This window comes from Neofelis nebulosa, chromosome X, assembly GCF_028018385.1.
Source record: "Neofelis nebulosa isolate mNeoNeb1 chromosome X, mNeoNeb1.pri, whole genome shotgun sequence".
NCBI classification, from domain to species: Eukaryota; Metazoa; Chordata; class Mammalia; order Carnivora; family Felidae; genus Neofelis; species Neofelis nebulosa.
Window position 1 is genome coordinate 87,672,460 of NC_080800.1, and position 24,720 is coordinate 87,697,179.

Here is a 24,720-nt window from a genome sequence, read left to right on the forward strand (position 1 = left end):
GGGGACAAAGAAAGATTTGTGAATTGTCATGGGTGAGGTGAAATGTCAGGAAAATCTTTCACTGAACTAAGAACTCTGTAGGCCTAGGGGCACCTGGGTGGCTCAGTTGGTTAAGTGTCCAACTTCGGCTCAGGTCATGATCTTGCAGTTCGTGAGTTCAAGCCCCATGACAGGCTCAGTGCTGACAGCTCAGAGTCTGGAGCCTGCTTCGGATTCTGTGTCTCCCTCTTTCTCTGCCCCTCCCCTGCTCATGCTCTCTCTCTCTCTCAAAAATAAATAAGCATTAAAAATTAAAAAAAAAGAACTTTGTAGGCCTCGATTGTAAACACTGCAATGTAGTTGTGCTGACTGCATTACCAGTGTTTCCATTGTAGAATTTTAGAGGCAAAAAAGATTATAGAGGTCATTGAGTTCAAACCTACCCTTCTCCCCACGACTTTGTGACTTGACCAAGGTCACACAATTAATGACAGAAAAAGTACTAAACCTGGATTTTCTAACTCTACTCTGTGGCTTCAATTTAGCAGAGGAGGATTTTTATCTATCCATCAAACCCTGGGTTATGGGCCTACTATTTTTCTGAGCCATCGTTTTCCAGGAAGAAAAAAAGAACTTTTTTTCCCTTCTACTTTTAATCGTCTTAGAAGTTCCCTTAACCCATTTTATTTGTATAGCTCTAAAACAGTTAAGGTTAATTTTTCGAAAATAAGTAGATACAATATAAATCCTGATTTACAGCGTTAGGTATTTTTGACTGTATTTCTAGACTTCTATTTCTTTATGTTCTGCTATATGCCCGAAAAACTGTCAGAACTTTATTTTTTGTAATAGCATGTCCCCGTAGTTTCTAGTTTTTTTGCCCTGTGAGAAAATTGCTCTTTCTTTTGAGTCTCTGTATCATTGACTCCTTTTTTTTTCCAGGTATGAGATTATATTCAAACAGCAGGTGGGAACTGAGGATATGTTCCTAGGATTTTCGAGAAAAGACTCTTCAACAGCATGTTGTGAAGATCTAGTGGTGAGCTTCTCTCCATTTTCCATATGACCATTATGGCTAAATTGACTGACTGTTTTACACATAATACCATAGGCAAGGTAGTAAACTCTTTAAAAATAGTGGTTGCTATATTTTAGGCACTAATGGAATAATGGGATTGATAGTTTAAAATTGGTAAACATGTACAAAATAAACTCCATTTACACATATGGGTAAGATTTACAAATAAACATAGTAGAATCATATGACATAATACACTATTTCTAGCCCTATTAAAACTCCCATTTAGGACGCCTGTGTAGCTTAGTTAATTGAGCATATGACTCTTGTTTAAGGCTTAGGTCATGATCCCAGGGTCGTGGGATCAAGCCCCACATCAGGCTCCGTGCTGAGCATGGAGCTTACTTAAGATTCTCTCTCTCTGCCCCTCCCCCCTCTCATGCTCTCTCTCAAAACAAAACAAAACAAAACAAAAACCTACTCATTCCGATTGGACTGAATTTTCTTTCATCCTAGTTCTGTTCAATGAATGCCATCTGATTGGTTATTAACTTATGATGAGTTGATGGCAACCAGAATGAAATCTTTCCTTCCCTGAATCTCTCTTACTTCTTCTAATGACTCAGCTTACAATGGTGAGATTTAAAAAGGGACTTTTTCTTAAATTTTGGATCTGAGCTTCTGATTTAAAACTCTAAAAAGATGTCTACAATGTTACTTGACTCCCTTATCCAAATGATTCTATTTCTATGTAATAATAATAACAATACCAATGACATCAATGAGATCACCTTACTTTTGCTTATATGAGCCTCATAATGATCTTGTTGAAAAGTCTGGACCTACCTAAAAGTGTGGAATGCAACTCTTTTTGGTAGCATATACTAGTAATTCTGGTTTGGAGAATTTTTTTCCCTAAGATCAGGGACTGTACATATATTTTTCCCCCTCTCTCATAATACTCTACATTATAGAGTACTGAGGTGCCCATTGGAGATGCTTAATATTTTTTCCTTAAGCAAATGATAAATGGTATCTCTCTGTTGCATGAACTTCAGGTTTTCTCTTATTAGCAAAATCTAAGACATTCAATTGAATCAAGTAACATAATGGGAATAGCGAGTTTAAGTACCTCAGGAGATTTTTCACATTCTAATGAGTTAAGGTTTCAAGTGATCTTGAAGTAATTAGCTCCCAGGGTTTTACCAGTCATATCCCAATTCCTCTCTTTTAAATAACTGTAAAATAACATTTTTGATGTCTAGTATTGAGGATTGCTATAAACTCTGGAGGAATTCCAGGCCCTAAGTAAATAACTGTTGTGAGCCTTTCCATTTCTCTCCTGTAAAACGCTACTAGTATTAATAATAAAGGTATCCTGAATGAAGACTTTTGGAACTCAAATTGTACCTCAGAGTACTATACAATTTATGTAAAACTCAACAAGTATAAGCAGAAGAAGACCTGATCTCTTCCTTTAATCAACTTCTAGTTGACTGGGGAGACAGCACTAACATAAATGAAATCATCTTATTATTAACAATGAAACTCAGTGTTGACAGTTTTAAGTCTACCAGGAGATTAGAAGGTTTGGCTAAGGCACGGATGGCAATGAATGGAAGCCGCATGAAATATTTGTTGGTGCTATGGCACCTCACCATATGTATACTGTTCTTTTTCTCTTTCTTTTCATACATTCAGTCTTTAAGCACTTAGTGAGTACCATTGCATACCAGGCACTGTTCTAAGTACTAGGGATACAAGGATAAATAAGATACAGTCATTACCCTCAAGGAATTTATAGTAAAGGGGATGGACAACTAACAAATCATTGCAATCCAATATGGTAAGTACATATTTAGAGGCATATACCAGGTACATGGTGACATAAAGTGGAAAGAGATCAACACCCGGTGGACAGGATTTTTCCAGTGGGCAACATTCCAAGAAGGGCATTCCAAGCAGAGGTAAGGCACATGGGAAGGTATCTAGGCATGAAATAGCCTGGCCTATTTGAGTAAGCTGTGCGTATAAGAATAATAAAGAGTAATTGTGGACAGTGGTGTACTGGTAAGCTGACTCTCAAAAAAGAGGAAAAAAATCCCTGATTTGTAGCTTAAATTTTATCCTATAAGCATGTTAATGGTGATATCCACTATCGTTGCTTAACTCCACTGGTAAGACGGACTGAAGAGGTTGTCGACTGCATCTCAAGTATTTCTTCCTCAAATGTATAAGCTTATTATTCCTGTTGATAATATAGCATTTTCTCAGATCTAAGACATCATCAAATTGTAATCATGCCACTTACTTAATAAAAAAAGGAGCAATAAGTATACTACCACGTTAAATGTACACATTGGTTGTGTGATGCATCCCAGTATCAGAAACACTAAAATGTGGGGGGAATTACACCTTAGAATTGGCCAAATTTCTTATTTGGGGGCTGGACCTGGTCTCTATATAACAATCCAAACCAGAGACTTCAAAAAGAAGACCTCTGTTCAAGCTGAAGAGGATAGTAACACAAACAATCTGTTTAAGTACAAGAAGGGATTTGGGATCTAAAAATTCAGGAGGACCTGGGATTTATACCTGGGATGCAGGGCTAGTTCAATATCTGCAAAACAATTAACATGATTCATCACGTCAATAGAAGAAAGGACAAGAACCATATGATCCTCTCAATAGATGCAGAGAAAGCATTAGACAAAATACAGCATCCTTTCTTGATAAAAACCCTCAAGAAAGTAGGGATAGAAGGATCATACCTCGAGATGATAAAAGCCATATACGAGCGACCCAACACTAATATCATCCTCAATGGGGAAAAACTGAGAGCTTTCCCCCTAAGGTCAGGAACAAGACAGGAATGTCCACTCTCACCACTGTTATTCAACATAGTATTGGAAGTCTTAGCCTCTGCAATCAGACAACACAAAGAAATAAAAGGCATCTAAATTGGCCAGGAGGAGGTCAAACTTTCACTCTTCGCAGAGGACATGATACTCTATATGGAAAACCCAAAAGATTCAACAAAAAAACTGCTGGAACTGATTCATGAATTCAGCAAAGTTGCAGGATATAAAATCAATGCACAGAAATCGGTTGCATTTCTGTACACCAACAATGAAGCAACAGAAAGAGAGATCAAGGAATTGATCCCATTTACCATTGCACCAAAAACCATAAAATACCTAGGAATAAATCTAACCAAAGAGGTGAAAAATCTATACACTGAAAACTATAGAAAGCTGATGAAAGAAATTGAAGAAGACACAAAGAAATGGGAAAAGATTCCATGCTCCTGGATAGGAAGAACGAATATTGTTAAAATGTCGATACTACCTAAAGCAATCTACATATTCAATGTGATCCCTATCAAAGTAACACCAGCATTCTTCACAGAGCTAGACCAAATAATCCTAAAATTTGTATGGAACCAGAAAAGACCCCAAATAGCCAAAGCAATTTTGAAAAAGAAAACCAAAGCAGGAGGCATCACAATCCCAGACTTCAAGCTATACTACAAAGCTGTAATCATCAAGACAGTATGGTAGTGGCACAAGAACAGATACTCACATCAATGGAATAGAATAGAGAACCCAGAAATGGACCCACAAACGTATGGCCAACTAATCTTGACAAAGCAGGAAAGAATATCCAATGGAATAAAGACAGTCTCTTCAGCAAGTGGTGCTGGGAAAACTGGACAGCGACATGCAGAAGAATGAACCTGGACCACTTTCTTACAACATACACAAAAATAAACTCAAAATGGATGAAAGACCTCAACGTAAGACAGGAAGCCATCAAAATCCTCGAGGAGAAAGCAGGCAAAAACCTCTTTGATCTTGCCTGCAGCAATTTTTTACTCAACACATTTCCAGAGGCAAGGGAAACAAAAGCAAAAATTAACTACTGGGACCTCATCAAAATAAAAAGCTTCTGTACAGCGAAAGAAACAATCAGCAACCTAAAAGGCAACCAACAGAATGGGAGAAGATATTTGCAAATGACATATCAGATAAAGGGTTAGTATCCAAAATCTACAAAGAAGTTATCAAACTCAACACCCAAAAAACAAATAATCCAGTGAAGAAATGGGCAAAAGACATGAATAGACACTTCTCCAAAGAAGACATCCAGATGGCCAACCGACACATGAAAAAATGCTCAATATCACTGATCATCAGGGAAATACAAATCAAAACCGCAATGAGACACACCTTACACCTGTCAGAATGGCTAACATTAACAGCTCAGGCAACAACAGATGTTGGGGAGGATGTGGAGAAAGAGGATCTCTTTTGCACTGCTGGTGGGAATGCAAGCTGGTGCAGCCACTCTGGAAAACAGTATGGAGATTGCTCAAAAAACTAAAAATAGAACTACCCTACGACCCAGCAAGTGCACTACTAGGCATTTATCCAAGGGATACAGGTGTGCTGTTTTGAAGGGACACATGCATCCCCATGTTTATAGCAGCATTATCAACAATAGCCAAAGTATGGAAAGAGCCCAAATGTCCATCGATGGATGAATGGATAAAGAAGATGTGGTATATACACACACACACACACACACACACACACACACACAATGGAGTATTACTCGGCAATCAAAAAGAATGAAATCTTGCCATTTGCAACTGCGTGGATGGAACTGGAGGGTATTATGCTAAGTGAAATTAGTCAGAGAAAGACAAAAATCATATGACTTCACGCATATGAGGACTTTAAGAGACAAAACAGATGAACATAAGGGAAGGGAAACAAAATAATATAAAAACAGGGAGGGGGGACAAAACAAAAGAGACTCATAAATATGGAGAACAAACTGAGGGTTGTTGGAGGGGTTGTGGGAGGGGGGATGGGCTAAATGGGTAAGTGGCATTAAGGAATCTACTGAAATCATTGTTTCACTATATACTAACTAATTTGGATGTAAATTTTAAAAAAATAAAAAATAAAGTTAAATAAAAAAAAAATTCATGAGGACCACCCCTTCCTTTACCCTCTCCAGCCTCCAAATAAGAAAATAAGATTTATGAGTCTTAAAGCAATTGTCCTAAACAAAATTGTCAGTTAGGAATATGCATGTCTTCAGAAAACCTTTCATTCTTTCCTTCTAACCCCAAGCCAAGGAGCTCCATTATCCAAATCATGCCTGCTGCTCCACTCCCCGAGTTCATAGCTACCAAGCTTCCTTGCCTTAATCTATATTTAGGCATTTAATGTTTTAAGCAAAAATTGTATGTGTTTAAAGCGAAGTGTACATGATGATATGATACACGTATACATAATGAAATTACTGTAGTCAAGCTAATTAACATATCTTGTCCTCACCCACTTAGCATTGTGTGTGTGTGCATTATGTGTGTGTATATGTGTGTGTTTGTGTGTGTGTGCATGTGTGTGGTTGAGAGTACCTGAAATCTACTCTCTTAGCAGATACCCAGTATTCAATATGGTATTAGTAATTATAGTCATCATGCTGTACATTAATTTTACAGCTACATCTAGGTTTGCAGGTTTTTTTTGTTTTTAGCTGCCAACCATTTACTTCAAACAAAATTCTATGAGAAAACCCAACATATAAAACACATAAAAGTACCCCTGCCTTGGTTAAAAGGGTACTATCACCCATGAGACAGCTCCTAGGAGAAAAACTGGGCCTCTTTGGAACATGGTTTAAAAGATGCTTATCTAGGCTTTTCTCCTTGTAGTACAGTTGAGAAAATAAGGTCAAGCTTGCAAGGTATCAAATACTCATATAAATTAATGGAAGAATAATAAGAGAGCCAGAAGGCTTTTTCCTCCTAGGTAACACTATGTTTTTCTTTAAGCCTCATGAGTATAATGCCTCTGTCTTGTTCTATTTTACTTTATTATTTTTAATTTTCTCTTTTGTTCTCTATACTTTCCATCCATTCCCACAAGCATCCCACTATCAGGGGTTTGATATATATCCTTGAATACGTATTTACCATTGTTTGCTATGTGTTTTTTTTTAATGTTTACTTGTTTGTTTTGAGAGAAAGATAGAGACCAAGCAGGGGAGAGGCAGAGAGAGAGAGAAGGAGACAGAATCCCAAGCAGCTTCCGTGCTGTCACTGCAGAGCCTGATGCAGGGCTCGGACCCACGAACCATGAGATCATGACCCGAGCTGAGATCAAGAGTCCGATGCTTAACTGAGCCACCCAGGAGCCCTGCTATATTTTTTAATTTAACAAATACTTGTTGAACACTTGCCATACGCCAGATACTCAGTATATAGTGTTGAACAAAATAGATAAGTTTCTCCTTTTTAATGAGCTTAGTGTCAAGACGTCAAGTAGTCCATAAGCAGCAGCAGACTTCCATAGATCCATCCAATAAGGAAACAGTGAGTCCCAATGCATATAGTTGATTATTTACACAGGCAGCATAAGCAAGATCAGTATAGTGTCATCTCCCTTTGCCCCATAGGACAACATCAAACTAAAGTGGCCAGACGACAGATGACATGGGCAGTAGGACACTCTGTTGCTGAAGAGCAAACTCTAGACTGTAGCTGAACTATTTTATAGCCTGCATCTATAGCCAAGAGAAGGGAGACAGAAAGCCCTTCTGCCTTATGGGAACCAGGGAGTAGGGTGAGAAACGGCCTCCCACAAGATAAGAAGCCTCCCACAAGGTAGAAAGACAGATAGGAAACAGACTTGAGGCAACTCCTCACAAGACTGTCCATCTTCCCACGTTCCAAAAGGATCACAGGATGTCCTGCCAAGGCTTGGGGCAGGCTGTAGTTGAATCTTGCATATGTGGCCTATGGGGATAGTGCAAGGTCACTGGGGTGCCATGGCAGAGCCATCTCCCTACATTCACAGTCTACAAATAAACGTTTTTAACCAGATTGTTTTCACTTAACATGAAATAATAATAATAATAGCAAAGCAATTTGTATAATGCTTACTATGTGTTAGGCATTTCTCTGCAAACTTTGCATATAGCAAATCATCAATCCCTGCGTTGACCCTATGAAATAGGTGCTCTTATTTTCATTTTACAGATGAGGTTGCTGAAGCACAAAGAAGTTAAGTGGCTTGCTTAAGGTCACACACTTAGAATCTGGTAGAACTATGATTTGAATCCAAACAATTTGAATTTGATAGAAGTGTGTACAAAGTGATATGGGTGCAAAGAAGTAGTCCAAGCAGACTTCACAATACAGGTGGCATTTTGCCTGGACATTTGTTTTTTTGTTTTTTTTTTTTTTTTTGTTTGTTTGTTTTAGCGATAAGAATTTATTTATTTATTTATTTATAATATATGAAATTTATTGTCAAATTGGTTTCCATACAACACCCAGTGCTCATCCCAAAAGATGCCCTCTTCAATACCCATCACCTACCCTACCCTCCCTCCCACCCCCCTCAACCCTCAGTTTGTTCTCAGTTTTTAAGAGTCTCTTATGCTTTGGCTCTCTCCCACTCTAACCTCTTTTTTTTTTCCTTCCCCTCCCCCATGGGTTTCTGTTAAGTTTCTCAGGATCCACTAAGAGTGAAAACATATGGTATCTGTCTTTCTCTGTATGGCTTATTTCACTTAGCATCACACTCTCCAGTTCCACCCAGGTTGCTACACAGGGCCCTATTTCATTCTTTCTCATTGCCACATAGTACTCCATTGTGTATATAAACCACAATTTCTTTATCCATTCATCAGTTGATGGACATTTAGGCTCTTTCCACAATTTGACTATTGTTGAGAGTGCTGCTATAAACATTGGGGTACAAGTGCCCCTATGCATCAGTACTCCTGTATCCCTTGGGTAAATTCCTAGCAGTGCTACTGCTGGGTCATAGGGTAGGTCTATTTTTATTTTTTCGAGGAACCTCCACACTGTTTTCCAGAGTGGCTGCACCAGTTTGCATTCCCACCAACAGTGCAAGAGGGTTCCCGTTTCTCCACATCCTCTCCAGCATCTATAGTCTCCTGATTTGTTCATTTTAGCCACTCTGGCGTGAGGTGATACCTGAGTGTGGTTTTGATTTGTATTTCCCTGATGAGGAGCGATGTTGAGCATCTTTTCATGTGCCTGTTGGCCATCTAGATGTCTTCTTTAGAGAAGTGTCTATTCATGTTTTCTGCCCATTTCTTCACTGCATTATTTGTTTTTCGGGTGTGGAGTTTGGTGAGCTCTTCATAGATTTTGGATATTAGCCCTTTGTCCGATATGTCATTTGCAAATATCTTTTCCCATTCCGTTGGCTGCCTTTTAGTTTTGTTGATTGTTTCCTTTGCTGTGCAGAAGCTTTTTATCTTCATGAGGTGCCAATGGTTCATTTTTGCTTTTAATTCCCTTGCCTTTGGGGATGTGTCAAGCAAGAAATTGCTGCGGCTGAGGTCAGAGAGGTCTTTTTCTGCTTTCTCCTCTAGGGTTTTGATGGATTCCTGTCTCACATTCAGGTCCTTTATCCATTTTGAGTTTATTTTTGTGAATGGTGTGAGAAAGTGGTCTAGTTTCAACCTTCTGCATATTGCTGTCCAGTTCTCCCAGCACCATTTGTTGAAGAGACTGTCTTTTTTCCATTGAATATTCTTTCCTGCTTTGTCAAAGATTAGTTAGCCATACTTTTGTGGGTGTAGTTCTGGGATTTCTATTCTATTCCATTGGTCTATGTGTCTGTTTTTGTGCCAATACCATGCTGTCTTGATGATGACAGCTTTGTAGTAGAGGCTAAAGTCTGGGATTGTGATGCCTCCTGCTTTGGTCTTCTTCTTCAAAATTACTTTGGCTATTCGGGGCCTTTTGTGGTTCCATATGAATTTTAGGATTGCTTGTTCTAGTTTCGAGAACAATGCTGGTGCAATTTTGATTGGGATTGCATTGAATGTATAGATAGCTTTGGGTAGTATTGACATTTTAACAATATTTATTCTTCCAATCCATGAGCATGGAATGCTTTTCCATTTCTTTATATCTTCTTCAATTTCCTTCATAAGCTTTCTATAGTTTTCAGCATATGGATCTTTTACATCTTCGGTTAGGTTTATTCCTAGGTATTTTATGCTTCTTGGTGCAATTGTGAATGGGATCAGTTTCTTTATTTGTCTTTCTGTTGCTTCATTATTATTATATAAGAATGCAACTGATTTCTGTACATTGATTTTGTATCCTGCAACTTTGCTGAATTCATGTATCAGTTCTAGCAGACTTTTGGTGGAGTCTATCGGATTTTCCATGTATAATATCATGTCATCTGCAAAAAGTGAAAGCTTGACTTCATCTTTGCCCATTTTGATGCCTTTGATTTCCTTTTGTTGTCTGATTGCTGATGCTAGAACTTCCAACACTATGTTAAACAATAGCGGTGAGAGTGGACATCCCTGTCGTGTTCCTGATCTCAGGGGGAAAGCTCTCAATTTTTCCCCATTGAGGATGATATTAGCTGTGGGCTTTTCATAAATGGCTTTTATGATGTTTAAGTATGTCCCTTCTTCCCCGACTTTCTCGAGGGTTTTTATTAAGAAAGATGCTGAATTTTGTCAAATGCTTTTTCTGCATTGATTGACAGTATCATATGGTTCTTATCTTTTCTTTTATTAATGTGATGTATCACGTTGATTGATTTGCGAATGTGGAAGCAGTCCTGCATCCCAGGAATGAATCCCACTTGACCATGGTGAATAATTCTTTTTATAAGCTGTTGAATTCGATTTGCTAGTATCTTATTGAGAATTTTTGCATCCATATTCATTAGGGATATTGGCCTGTAGTTCTCTTTTTTTACTGGTCTCTGTCTGGTTTAGGAATCAAAGTAATACTGGCTTCCTAGAATGAGTCTGGAAGTTTTCCTTCCCTTTCTGTTTTTTGGAATAGCTTGAGAAGGATAGGTATTATCTCTGCTTTAAACGTCTGGTAGAACTCCCCTGGGAAGCCATCTGGTCCTGGACTCTTATTTGTTGGGAGATTTTTGATAACCGATTCAATTTCTTCGCTGGTTATGGGTCTGTTCAAGCTTTCTATTTCCTCCAGTTTGAGTTTTGGAAGCGTGTGGGTGTTTAGGAATTTGTCCATATCTTCCAGGTTGTCCAGTTTGTTGGTATATAATTTTTCATAGTGTTCCCTGATAATTGCTTATATTTCTGAAGGATTGGTTGTAATAATTCCATTTTCATTCACGATTTTATCTATTTGGGTCATCTCCCTTTTCTTTTTGAGAAGGCTGGCTAGAGGGTTAACAATTTTGTTTCATTTTTCAAAAAACCAACTCTTGGTTTCATTGATCTGCTCTACAGTTTTTTTTAGATTTTATATTGTTTATTTCTGCTCTGATCTTTATTATTTCTCTTCCTCTGCTGGATGCCTGGACATTTGAAGTCCATAATAGTTTGTCAGGGTGGAAAAGCTCTCCGAGAAGAGTAGGCAGCAGCATGAGCAAAGGCATAGTGCTATGAAAGCATATGATGTGTTTTGAGAGCATTTGTGATGTTCTTGGAACCCCAGAATGCACTGGCATGGAGTAATACAAGATAAAACAGAATAAGCAGCTTGGAGCTAGTTGGAAAAGCCCTTGAAGGTCATACCATGTGCTTTGGACTGATTTCGTCCCCCTGAAGTTCATATTTTGAAGCTCCAACCCCCACTGTAATGGTATTTGGAGATGGAACCTTTGAGAGGTAATTTGGTTTAGATGAGGTCACAAGGGTGGGGCCGGCATGATGATATTAGTGTGTTTATACAAAGATACCAGAGAGCTTGCTCTGCTTGGTTTCTCTCTGGGCCATGTGAGCACCCTGTGAGAAGGCAGCTTTCTGCAAGTAGAGAAGAAAGCTCTCACCAGAAACCAACCATACTCGCATGTCTGGCATGCTCAGAATTCCAGTCTGTAGTATTGTGTTATGGCAGCCCCAACAGACTAAGACACCATGAAATGTGAACTTTTGTGGGCATTAGAGTTACTAAACATCTTAAAGCAGGTGAGTTAAACAATTAGATGTGGTATTTCATAACAACTCTAGTGGCAGATTATCGTGGAGAATTTGGCAGAGATGATGGTAGGAAATGAGTGGGAGTTAGGGAGATTAGTGGTAGGAAAACCAATTGATAGACAATATCACTAATTCAGGTGAGAGAGGTAGGCCCCTGGAGGGTGGCAGTAGGGATAGAGAGCAAGGTAGACATTTAAGAAGTAGTATTGATAAGATTTACTTTGTTAACATAATTTATTGTCAAGTTAGCTAGCATACAGTGTCTACAGTGTGCTCTTGGCTTCAAAAGTAGATTCCCATGATTCATTGCCTACATACAACACCCAGTGCTCATACCAACAAGTTCCCTCCTCAATATCCATCACCCATTTTCCCCTCTCCCCTGCTACCCCATCAAACCTCAGTTTGTTCTCTGCATTTAAGAGTCCTTTATGGTTTGCCTCCCTCTCTGTTTGAAACTATTTTTCCCCTTCCCTTCCCCCATGGTCTTCTGTTAAGTTTCTAGAATTCCACATATGGAAGGTTGTCAAATGAGATATGTAAGGGAGAAATAGGAGTCAAGAGTTCTAGTTTGGGTGACTGGGTAAATGGTGATGACATGAATCAAGATAGGGGAATGTAAAGTGGTTTGTCTCTGGGTGGTAGTCTTAGAGATGGTTTTTATTTCTTTTTGTTCATCTGAATTTTACACTTTATTTACAATTGCCATTTGTTACTTCTGGAATAAGAGTAAACAGCTTTGTTTTTGGTATGGGGATCAGGAATGCAATGCAAAAGAAAGAAGACAAAGTTCTAAGAGAAATATATTAAGTTTGGGTTATATTGAGTTTGAACTGCCTATAAGAAATCTTGCTGGAAGTGTCCAAGGCTGTTAGAAATATAAATCCATGTGAAACTCAAAGACAGAGACTGGAGATGTTGATTTTCAGAATTGGTGTTCTCTGAGGGGTTAGAATATACTACCACAGAGTGCTGGCTTTGCATTGGGCTTGGAATAAAGTAGAACTGATCTTAAGTAGCACATGTATGCTTGGAGAGGGGGAGGTATTGAGAGGGACACTAGGAAACTTGCAGAAATGGGACTGAGGACAGAATACATAGCCCTTGGGATGGGGTCAACATTCAGAGACAGAGTTCAAACAGAGGCACTGGAAATTCTCACTCCAGTTCCAAGCCAGGTATCAAAAACCAAGAGGAATCAGATCAATGAAGTGACGTTGACTCTGGGTCATGGCTTTAGAGATAAAAACAATGTTGACGAGAGAAGCCAAACATGTGTAATAGAAACAATGTGGCAAAGAATAGGGAACAGCCTACCCTTGAGAAATAGGGCTGACTGAAGTACCTGACCTCTTGGATGTCAGTTGGGGACCATGGAAAAAGGAACTTAAGGTGTCAAAGGTATGTAGGAAGATAGCCTGTCTTCCCCCAGAGGACTACTCGTGGTAAGAAGGGGTATGTGTGCAGTGGGGAAGTAGGTCAGTGGATTCCCATTTTCACCCATGTGTGTTGAACAGCAGATTATCTCTAAAAGCCAAAAGTAAATGGGGCTAGAGTTATTGATATTCTGCCAAATAACCCATTGTTTGTTCTAGAGGATGGGAAAAGCAGCCTGCACATAGCTTGATACTCTTTTTGAGCAATGGATATATAATATTTTGGCTCTTCTGCTTTAATGCATCCGTATTGATAAGGGGACATTCTGATGTGACCTATGAAACAAGCCATTTAGTCTGTTTCTTTTTCATTATCACCTCCTTCACAGGGTTATGAGCCTAACTCCATCTCCAAGTCTCACTGAGAATGAGGTGAGCGTCAGGGATGGGATAGGAGTCAGTCACTATCTGGCAGACACAACCAGGAGTCACATGTTTATCACACGTATTCACCTCGGAAAGGGCTACCAATCATTCTGAGCAACGTGTCTGCCTATCTTCTGAGAATCCACTTGTTTCCTGAATGGTCTGCTTCTCAAATCCTGATTTTTCTCTTAAGGTTAAAACAGTCATACTTATTTACTTCTAATGAATACATAGATTTGGCTACATGATAATTGAATGGGTTCTCTTTTCCATATAAATTCTAGAGGACGGACACATTTTTTTGCAGGCTTTCTGATTATGTTAACCTTATTGGATTGGTTGCAAATTAGACTGTGTTTCAGGGAGACAGATATTTGAGCTGTAATACAATTCCTTATTATCAGCTCTAGGCAGCACAGTAAACCTTCAATTAAACTTCTAATAGTAATATAATATACATATATTTATAGTTAATATCCTAGCATTCTTTCATAATGATGGTAGGGAGTGGATACCTCCTTAAAAGTTGATCTAATTGTATATATTTAATGTATTTCTGATTGTGAAAGTTAGATGTATTTAAATTTTTAAGTACATTTAATACATAATGAGAGAGTTAGATGCAGAAGCACATGGGGTGAGAAGAGAGAGAGATGGGAAAGAATTTGAGATGGGCTTAAGGTCAGGTATGAAGTAAGAGTGAAAGATGTCTTATACATATTACTTGGTTAAAACAAATCAGTAATTTTACATTCTGATGATGCCATTTTGAGGAGGTTTCATCAAAATGTCTGAATCACATGTCTGGAATCCTTGAACCAGAACTGGCAGAAACTTCTGAATCCATGCAAGCAGATTGACAGATTGACAGACTGACCCTTGGAAAATGTCAATATTTGAGGGATGGATAAGGGAAGAGAACACCTGGGTTTTAAATGCTCTTGTGTATGTACCCAGGAGTGGAATTACTGGGTCCTGTGAGAATTGAGATGCGACATTTTTAAGTAAAATCTTACCAAACCAATAAATAGTCCCACTTTGTGTGTGCGTGTGTGTGGAGGCGGGGGTGGGTGTGGGGTACGTAGAGATCATGTTGTTATTTCTCTTCTTGTGTTAACGACTTTTATGGACTCCTACACTTCTCTAGGAAATGTGGAATAGGAGTTTATACCAGGATACTACAAATGGCATCACCAACCCACACCCAACATGAAAATTAACCACTTTTTATTCAAAGTGCCCATTGATATAAAGTCCATTGAAAGTCCCCAACCTTAGCAGGTGTACTAGTGTGCACCTTCAGACAATGAAAGTTACAGGCAAGGAACCTTAGTTCAATTACAGACGGTTACCCTCATTAAACTTCTCTGTATCTCACTTTCTCCATCTATAAAATGGGGGTAATCCTGCATCTCAAGATTGTAATGAGGAAAGGGCCTAGCCATGCACACATAGCTGGAACTTAATAAATATTAGCTCTCATTTCCCCATACTTCCCTACCCTCTTCAAATTAACTGTTCTTCAAAACAAAAGTATTTTTCTTCTCATTTTCTCTTTCAGGTTAAAATTAAACTGCCGAATACAAACCCTTCTGAAATTCAAATTGATATCCAGGAAATGATCCTTGACCTTCGCACTCCTAATAAGTGAGTAAAACTTAGAACTAGAATAATGTATTAAAATATTAATGAATCTATAATCAATATTCTTAAAGTGTACATTGTTATTTTTCATCACTCCTAAAGTTTGACAAAAAGTGAAAAAGTAAGTTATTCATTCAGATGTTTGATCTACATAATATAAATATATATGTATGTATATTTTTTGAAACACCTAAAACACCTAGTTTTTTCTGCTTTGCACCCGTACATTTGGAGTAGATTGCTACCACTAAAATACAGCCTTTGACATTCAGATACAGTTTACTTATCTGTGAGGAAAAATAACTAGAGATGAAAATCTCTTAAGTTGTAAGTCTCGCTTGTGGCTTTTTGTACAGAGATGCCATAAGAGAAGCAATATCTTTGAACTTTCTGGTTACCATGGGACTCTAAGGTTCAATTTGACTGTATCCATCTAAAAATTAACAGAAAAGTCTTGTCATCAATTCCTTAAAGCAAAAATTCTAGCAAATTGGTGTGCCTGGGTGGCCCAGTTGGCTAGATGTCTGGCTCAGGTCATGATCTCACAGCTAGTGAGTTCGAGCCCCACATCGGGCTCTGTGCTGACAGCTCAGAGCCTGGAGCCTGCTTTGGATTTTGTATCCCTGTCTCTCTGCCCCTCTCCAGCTTATACTCTGTCTCTCTCTCTCTCTCAAAAATAAATAAACATTAAAAAAATTTTAAAAAATTCTAACAAATTTATCACTAGCTTCTCAAGTAGTATAGATACATTTAAAAAGAATACAGGTAATAATGGCATAATATAATTAAACATTTTGATATTTTCAAAATAGTCTTCTTATTACACAGGTTCAAATTATGTTTCCAAAATGCAACACGTACAGTAAGATTCTGATACAAATGTTTATCTGAAACCTGGACAAATCAATCCCGTCTCTCAAAAACAAGTCCATAAAGAGAAAATCAATGGAACCTGATGTGTGATAGATAAAATATCTAAATATCTCCTTGCTTGTTTCACTTTTCATCTGAATGTATGCTAGTGAGCACACTTTGGTTGACTGCAGTGGCTCTTTCTCTGTTATTCACGAACATTTCAAACTGGGTGTGGTAAGCAGTCAGCTGCTGGCACATTTTCTTTCTTCCATTATCAGTATCAATAATCTTCCCCTGTTGATCTTAGGGTTTCAAAAAAATAAAAAGTAGATCCCTCATACAAAAGACTTCTATGTATAAACGACCCAATGTACATACATAGCTTAACCTTGATTTCTATAGTAGATGCATTTAACCCAAAATGATCTACCCATGGATATATATCAAGTACTTTCTCATTATTCATGTAATTTCAAAACTATATTCTCACCAAAATTGTCTCCTGTTATAAAAATTTCATCCACTATTCCTACGATTTACTTCGAGGAGCAGTGTAATTTTTTCATTCTTATTATATATGCTTTTACTCTTCCACATAACCTCTGCAAGGAAAGTTGCTTAAATTAACAGTTAATCTTCCATGATATTGGTGCGCTTGTTAAAAACACATACGTATCTACACACCGTGGAGTTAATTTCCATTCTCCTAGCAGTTCTCCATCAATCTTCAGGCAGCTGCTATGCTGCCATTCCAGATAGCTATCAGAGCCCACCAAATGAAAGACTCACACAGAGATACTTGTCCATGTAGAATGTGGACTACACTAGAATTTTGGGATCATAATGTTCTTATATATTAAATAGTGCAGAGAGGTGCTGTCTCTTAAGAAAAAAATCATTAATTATGATAGAAGACTGTAGATAGGCTGTTACCATTTTTGTCATTTTTCCTTAACACTTGCGCATTCTTTGGAGCCACGCTATTATCTGAAATTGTGTTATTGGAAATGTGACTTGTTTTTGAGGTTATTGGTATTCACATATACTTTCTTTAGTTTCTAACTTTGACAGCATATCACACTATGTTTACTCACCCCTAGAGAGGTAAGAGAAAACCTCCTGTTCATGAATCTATAAGGCAGAACACGTGAATCTATTTTAACTGAATTGACTGGTAAGATCAGTCAAATGACAGTCAATTGCATTAGAACTATCAATAAAACCCAGATTTTTAGAATTATACAACCAAAAGAAATAAAGCAATGTCTTAACTTCTTTATTTTAAAAAAAATCATTGTTTTTGCACGTTGATTCCCAACATGGAGTAGACAGAAAGGAGGAAAGACAGGGGAAATTGGATAATTTCCCAAGGACTTTTATCTTCATATGAGGTTTCACTATTTTTTGAAGTGTATTCTAAGAATATCATAAATGAATTCCTTGAACGTGATAGTAAAAACATATTGTAAAGACAAGTATGAATTAATTTTTGGTTGAATGCTGTTTTATTCTCATCTTTTCTGTGCTCCTTTAATTCAGACTGATTGAGAATTGACTGATACTCAAACTCAAAAGATGTTTTCAAATTGAAATACTGAATGTCAGCTCAGTAGCTGTTTCTTCACTTTCTTTGAAAATAGTTATGTCTCCATTAGAAAACGTTTAAAAAGTCATGTTTTTTAAACCCAAATATTTATTTTTTAATTTAAATTTTGTTAGTTAATATACAGTGCAATATTGATCTCAGGAGTAGAATTCAGTGATTTCATCACTTACATACAACACCCAGTGCTCATCACAACAAGGGCCCCCCTTAGTCCCCATCACCCATCTAGCTAATCTCCCACCCACCTCCTTCCATCAACCCTTAGTTTTTTCTCTATCATTAAAAGTCTCTTGTTAACTAACCCAGAGATAAAATAATTTATTAACTACATAAAATAAAAACTACATTATGTGAATATGCACAGAACAAGGTTGTCCTGTATTTAAATCTCTTGCAAGGAACATCAACTTGACTTTGCTAATATAAATGTAAGGATGTAAGTCTCTAGAGTTCACTTGTATAGATAATTCTTTTGTCTTTACTTTCGTATATTATCATTCACTTTTAAACAATTTCTAATGAAAAGTAACACTGGATAAACATTTGATCAGTGCCTAAACTGTAGCTTCTTAAAAGCAAGTATACTATCAATGTAAAGGCAGAGGGATTGAGTTTAAATGTTTATTCATATTTGATAGTACTAATGTGTTGTAGGTACTCAAATGTTATTTTGCTTTTCATTCATTTATGTATTCATTCAACAAACATTCATAAAGTCTCCTGTTACAACTGGGGGGACATGAAGATAAGATATAGTCCTGTCCTTCAATGAATTGTACATGGATAAGTATTTGTAGAATTTTATTTTGTTTATATATAAATCTCAATCCAGATATCAGGCAGTAAAACAGACTAGACAAAAATACTTCCCTTCTCCTAAGAGCCTAAATAAGTTGCACAGTTTCTGTTCAAAATTTTAGTATTTGAAGCCATACTACTAAGGACTAGCCAGGAATGCAGGCATAGATGGATCATTCCAATGGCCACTGTCTCTGCTGAATTTATTTCTCTCTGAACAGAGAAGTGCACATTATCACTGGAACTCCTTCTTCAGCTGATTTATAGTTGTCTTTTAGTGCAATGAAGCTACCACCACTGAGCTTTGCTTTATTTTTAAAGTGAATATATTAGGGGCACCTGGGTGGCTCAGTCGGTTAACTGGCCGACTTCGGCTCAGGTCATGATCTCGCGGTCCGTGAGTTCAAGCCCCACGTCGGGCTCTGTGCTGACCGCTCAGAGCCTGGAGCCTGTTTCAGATTCTGTGTCTCCCTCTCTCTGACCCTCCCCCATTCATGCTCTGTCTCTCTCTGTCTCAAAAATAAATAAACATTAAAAAAAATAAAGTGAATATATTATCATTTGTAGAATAAGGGATAAAGCAAATCTAACTCCAGCTCAAACTATATTGTAAACAACTTTAAAAAGATGGACTCTAAACACTTTTTGCACCCACTTTTTTGAGATGCCAAATATTACATGATATATTAAAATACACCATGAGGGGCACCTGGGTAGCTCAGTTGGTTAAGTGCCCAACTTGGACTCAGGTCGGGATCTCAAAGTTCATAAGTTCAAGCCCCACGTTGGGCTCTGTGCTGACAGCTTAGAGCCTGGAGCCTGCTTTGGATTCTGTGTCTCCCTTTCTCTGCCCCTCCCCCTCTCACACCCTGTCTCTCTCTCTGAAAAATAAACACACATTAAAATTTTTTTAAATTTGAAATAAATACATCATGATATCATTACTTCTGGTGGAGAGAGATGTTTTTCTTACTACAAGTATCTGGAATAGAACAAGAGTAACAGGAAATTTCTCTTCTAGAGAAATGTGATCACACAAACATGTGTGATAAATACTTTTAATGAGCCCAGTTTCCTAAACTTAGGTCTTGCAAATGAGTAAGGAGGCAATTGGTTTTCAAGAGTTTGTTTTCAAATACTAGTTCTTTATACAAGGATTCAATAAGTACCCCTAAAAAATACCAGATTCCTTTACAAACTTGGATCCTATACCTTTTAAAAGAGCTTTTCTGTCCACTTTTTATAGAGATACTGAAGGCTTCTTTATGGAGAATGTGAGGTAACAAGTGCTTCATGCATTTAATTTTCTTCAGATACCAGCATGTGCCGACCCCATGCATAATTCAGATTCATACCACTATGACAGAATTATGGATGGCTCAGCCCAGCAATGCAGCTAAAGCATACAGCTATCTAGCAACGGAGCCCCACAACTGCAAAATAAACCCAGCAATCTCTCACAGGGATTTTTGTCAATGTATAGTAGAAAGAACCAGAAGCAAGCACAGAGAAGCACTTTCATTGATCTAGTATTAAAATCATTCCAGGCCTGAATTTCAATAACTATACATGTAGTAGAGTCTCAGCCTGAGGTTGCATCAGCAGAATTATTATAGAACTATTCCAATTTTCAGATTTGTATCAGTTAGTCACGTTCCATGTACACATAAGCATGGCTGGCAACATATCTATCCAACCAACTTAAAGTTGCAATGGCTCTGTTCCTCTGCCTATAAATCAAGCCTGAGACTATGTTTATATAATGAAAAATGAGGTCAATCTCGAAAAAAGAGTGGGGGTATCAAAACCCCTGCTTGTATTTTTAAGGCCAAAAAGGCTGATATATTATGTGTGTTAATTTGGCATATTTTTGAGCTTGCACTTACAGTGTCTAAATATTGTTTTTTTGGTTCCTAACCTTTTGATGGTATATATTGCTTCCCGTTATCTTATTAAAAGTGATATCAAAACCACACTGAGATATCACCTCACGCCAGTCAGAGTGGCTAAAATGAACAAATCAGGAGACTATAGATGCTGGCGAGGATGTGGAGAAATGGGAACCCTCTTGCACTGTTGGTGGGAATGCAAACGGGTATATCCACTCTGGAAAACAGTGTGGAGGGTCCTCAAAAAATTAAAAATAGATCTACCCTTGGGGCGCCTGGGTGGCACAGTCGGTTAAGCGTCCGACTTCAGCCAGGTCACGATCTCGCGGTCCGTGAGTTCGAGCCCCGCGTCGGGCTCTGGGCTTATGGCTCGGAGCCTGGAGCTTATTTCCGATTCTGTGTCTCCCTCTCTCTCTGCCCCTCCCCTGTTCATGCTCTGTCTCTCTCTGTCCAAAAATAAATAAAAAACGTTGAAAAAAAATTAAAAAAAAAATAGATCTACCCTAGGACCCAGAAATAGGACTGCTAGGAATTTACCCAAGGGATACAAGAGTGCTGATGCATAGGGGCACTTGTACCCCAATGTTTATAGCAGCACTTTCAACAATAGCCAAATTATGGAAAAAGCCTAAATGTCCATCAACTGATGAATGGATAAAGAAGTTGTGGTTTATATACTTGATGGAATACTACTTGGCAATGAGAAAGAATGAAATATGGCCTTTTGTAGCAACATGGATGGAACTGGAGAGTATTATGCTAAGTGAAATAAGTCATACAAAGACAAATACCATATGTTTTCACTTTTATGTGGATCCTGAGACACTTAACAGAAGACCATGGGGGAGGGGACGGGGGGAAAAAGTTACCGAGAAGGAAGGAGGCAAACCATAAGAGACTCTTAAAAACTGAGAATAAACTGAGGGTTGATGGGGCACTGGGGGGGGGGGCAGAGATGGGCATTGAGGAGGGCAACTGTTGGGATGAGCATTGGGTGTTGTATGGAAACCAATTTGACAATAAATTTCATATTAAAATAAAATAAAATAAAATAAAAGTGATATCTTCTTGATATTACTTTAGGAATTTGATTCTAGGTTTTTTACCTTGTCTTATTTTGTTTTGATTTTTAGGAAGCTGTTGATAACCCTTCCCCACCCTGTGGAATGCAACAGTGCCAAAGCTTTCTATATCCTGGAGACTGAGACTCTTGAAGTCGCCCTAACAATGAAAAAAGACTTGGATTTCATTAACTTCTTCTGAAACTTCATGAACAAGAAGGAAACATGGTAAAACAGCACTGCTAAAAAATTTTTAAAAAAACCTTTGAAAAACTGGCGAATGTCTCCTATCTTTTTTATTATTCTGACATAGTTCATAAAGGGTCTAAATTCAATTCTAGTGAGTTCCTGGTCATTTACCGTCATTCCTATTCCTCTGGTGGGAAATACTGTTTTCTTATATTCATAAGCTATTTCATTTTTTTGGTGATAGCTGGATAGAATTTGCAGGTTAACCAATTAGATTACTGCATGGTCAATTCAAACTGAAATATGACCATGAAATGGTTGGTCCACTTATTTCAGTAGTCTGAAGAACTTAAGCCAATTAATTATACTATGATACAATCAGTTCCATTGCAATTGGTCATTATTATGGCCAGAAAAGTTTATTTGGTTGCCTTCTCATTGATTTGATCAAATGATTTACAGTATTCTCTGGTTAGGTTCTCACAATCCTGGGATGTACAAATAACAAAGGATTATAAGTAGTTTGGTACGCCATCCTAAACAACATGTTTTACTTGAATAAGAAATACTTCAGAACACACAGTGTTATTTAGCTTCCTCAGTACTGCTTTCAGTGTCTGGACCTGGTTAGGTTAAAAATCTTCTTCCTTTTGTGCACTAATAATTACTAACAGTGCCTTTTGGACTACTGTGTGTATATTTAGTATTGAAATCCTTGACATTTAAAAGGAATATAAAGAAAAGTGTGGTGCATTTACAAAACCTGTTCTCTTTCATTTCTTATCTTTATTCATAATTGGGCATACCTATTTTTATGAGTTATGTCAATGCCCCCTGCCCCTTCTGGACTGTATTACTGAAGTTTATTTCAGAATTATTTATGAATAAATCTTATTTTAAAGCTCATGTAGCTAGGCCTCACACATCACTGTAGAACTGTGGAGTTACCTGGGAGTGAAATTTTGAGAAGAGATGAAAAATTGAAAGATGTTTATCTCATCTAAGTGAACTATTAAGGAACTCAATAAGCAGATATTTTCCAGACTTACATATGTAGATAACTACCAAGCCTCTAGTTTGTAACTAGATCTAATAGAAGGAAAAGACTGAGATTTTGGCAAAAATAGTTGTGCTAAAACATTGAGCTCTTGTAGAGAATTCACCATTGAAATCACCACCATGACATTCTTCTGCGGGGGGCAAGAATTGATGGTGGGGTTAACTAAAAGGAACTAGTGTCTGTGAATTTAAGTCCATGATGTTACAGGAACAAAAAAGTGTCCTACTTTGCTTCCTCAGCATCTTTTTTCAAGGCTATATTTTAAAAATTTAAGATTACACCCTACGGTGTAAACTCTGGGGCAAGCCTAGGCAGTAACCAATATTTTTCTTCTCTAGAGAGCAACAGTGAGTCAGTGGAAAATGTATCTCTTTTTCCTATGTACTGGCCCTAATTACAAAGACCATTATTATTCAAGCTGACTGAATGTGCACAAGTTGTCCCTGGAGGAGAAGATAGAGCATATCCAGGCCAACTTGCATTGGGCTTTGGTTTTGTGGTACTGTATCAATTATGTAATGAAACAGAGCTTCAAGACAATGAAATGCGATCCAGTAATTTATACCCATCTGTGCATCATCCTACTTCACTGTCCTTGGCCTCAGAAGTAACAACTTTGTTGTCATTGTTGTTTTGTTTTTAAGCTAATTCCCAGGACTTTCTTCCTTTAAAGGGGAATAGTCCAGTAAAGCAAATGTAGAATAAGAAGACAAAAAGGAAATTCATCTTGTCAGCATTTTTTCTTTTTTTTAATGTTTCCTTATTTCTGAGAGAGAGGGAGAGGGAAAGAAAGAACACAGTGGGGGAGGGGTAGGCAGAGAAGGAGACAGAGAATCCTAAGTGGGCTCAGCGCCTACAGTTTCTGCGCTGATGGCAGTGAGCCTGATGCGGGGCTCAAACTCATGAACTGCAAGATCATGACCTGAGCCAAAGGCAGACACTCAACCAAATGAGCCACCCAGGCACCGCTTTGTCAGCATTTTTCAATGAATCTTAGCCATAACCAGGAGAACTGGAATTTAAAACCACAGTTGTGGCATATCATTAGTCTTCTCCTTTATGAACTTCTTTGCTTCATTTTTTGGTTCCATAATCTCCAGTAGCACCACTTGTGAGGATTCAATCATTCATTCATTCACTCATTTATGCATTCATTCAACAAATATTCACTAAGCACTTACCAAGTTCCTGGCACTATATCAGGTGCTGGAGATACAACAATGAACAAACCAGATGGGGTCCCTGTCCTTACAGAGTTTATCAAGGCAGACAAACAATAACCAAGTAAACACATAAACATGTATTTTCAAGTTTCTTTTTATTGGTATGAAAGAAAAGAATGGGTGGTTTTTTAAAAATTTTTTAATGTTTATTTTTGAGAGAGAGAAAGAGAGAGAGCAAGCATGAGCAGAGGAGGGGCAGAGAGAGAGGGAGACACAGAATCTGAAGCAGGCTCCAGGCTCCAAGCTGTTGGTACAGAGCCCAATGCAGAGATCAAACTCATGAACCTTGAGATCATTACCTGAGCCGAAGTCAGACACTCAACTAACTGAGCCACCCAGGTGCCCCTAGAATGGGTGCTTTGAAAATATCTATCAGAGAAACCAAACTTAAGTCTGGGGAATGAGAGAAGAAAAGGCTTCCTTAAGGTTCTAGCCAAAACATGAAGAATACTTAGGACTTAGCCAGGCAAAGACAATATTGGGGTAAGGAGAGCAGCATGGCTTCCAGGTACAAAGGGTAGCAAATGTGAAGACCCAAGTGGAAAGAACTTGGAGAGTTCAAGGAAATGAAAGCTGGTGTGGTTGGAGTAGGGTGAATCTGGGGAGTGACTGGAGG

The 24,720-nt window shown here is 38.0% G+C and overlaps 1 protein-coding gene across 2 annotated transcripts in view; it reads left to right on the top strand.

Moving 5' to 3' along the window:
- Positions 1 to 21,967, top strand: part of DNAAF6 (dynein axonemal assembly factor 6) — a 37,092-nt gene extending 15,125 nt beyond the window's left edge. For both annotated transcript variants that reach the window (XM_058713508.1, XM_058713507.1), the window contains exons 5-7: positions 922 to 1,018; positions 15,341 to 15,426; positions 21,705 to 21,967. In XM_058713508.1, the coding sequence (XP_058569491.1) occupies positions 922 to 1,018; positions 15,341 to 15,426; positions 21,705 to 21,834 (313 nt within the window). In that variant the 3' untranslated portion in view covers positions 21,835 to 21,967. The remainder of the gene's footprint in view (positions 1 to 921; positions 1,019 to 15,340; positions 15,427 to 21,704) is intronic.
- The last annotated feature ends 2,753 nt before the right edge of the window (positions 21,968 to 24,720 follow it).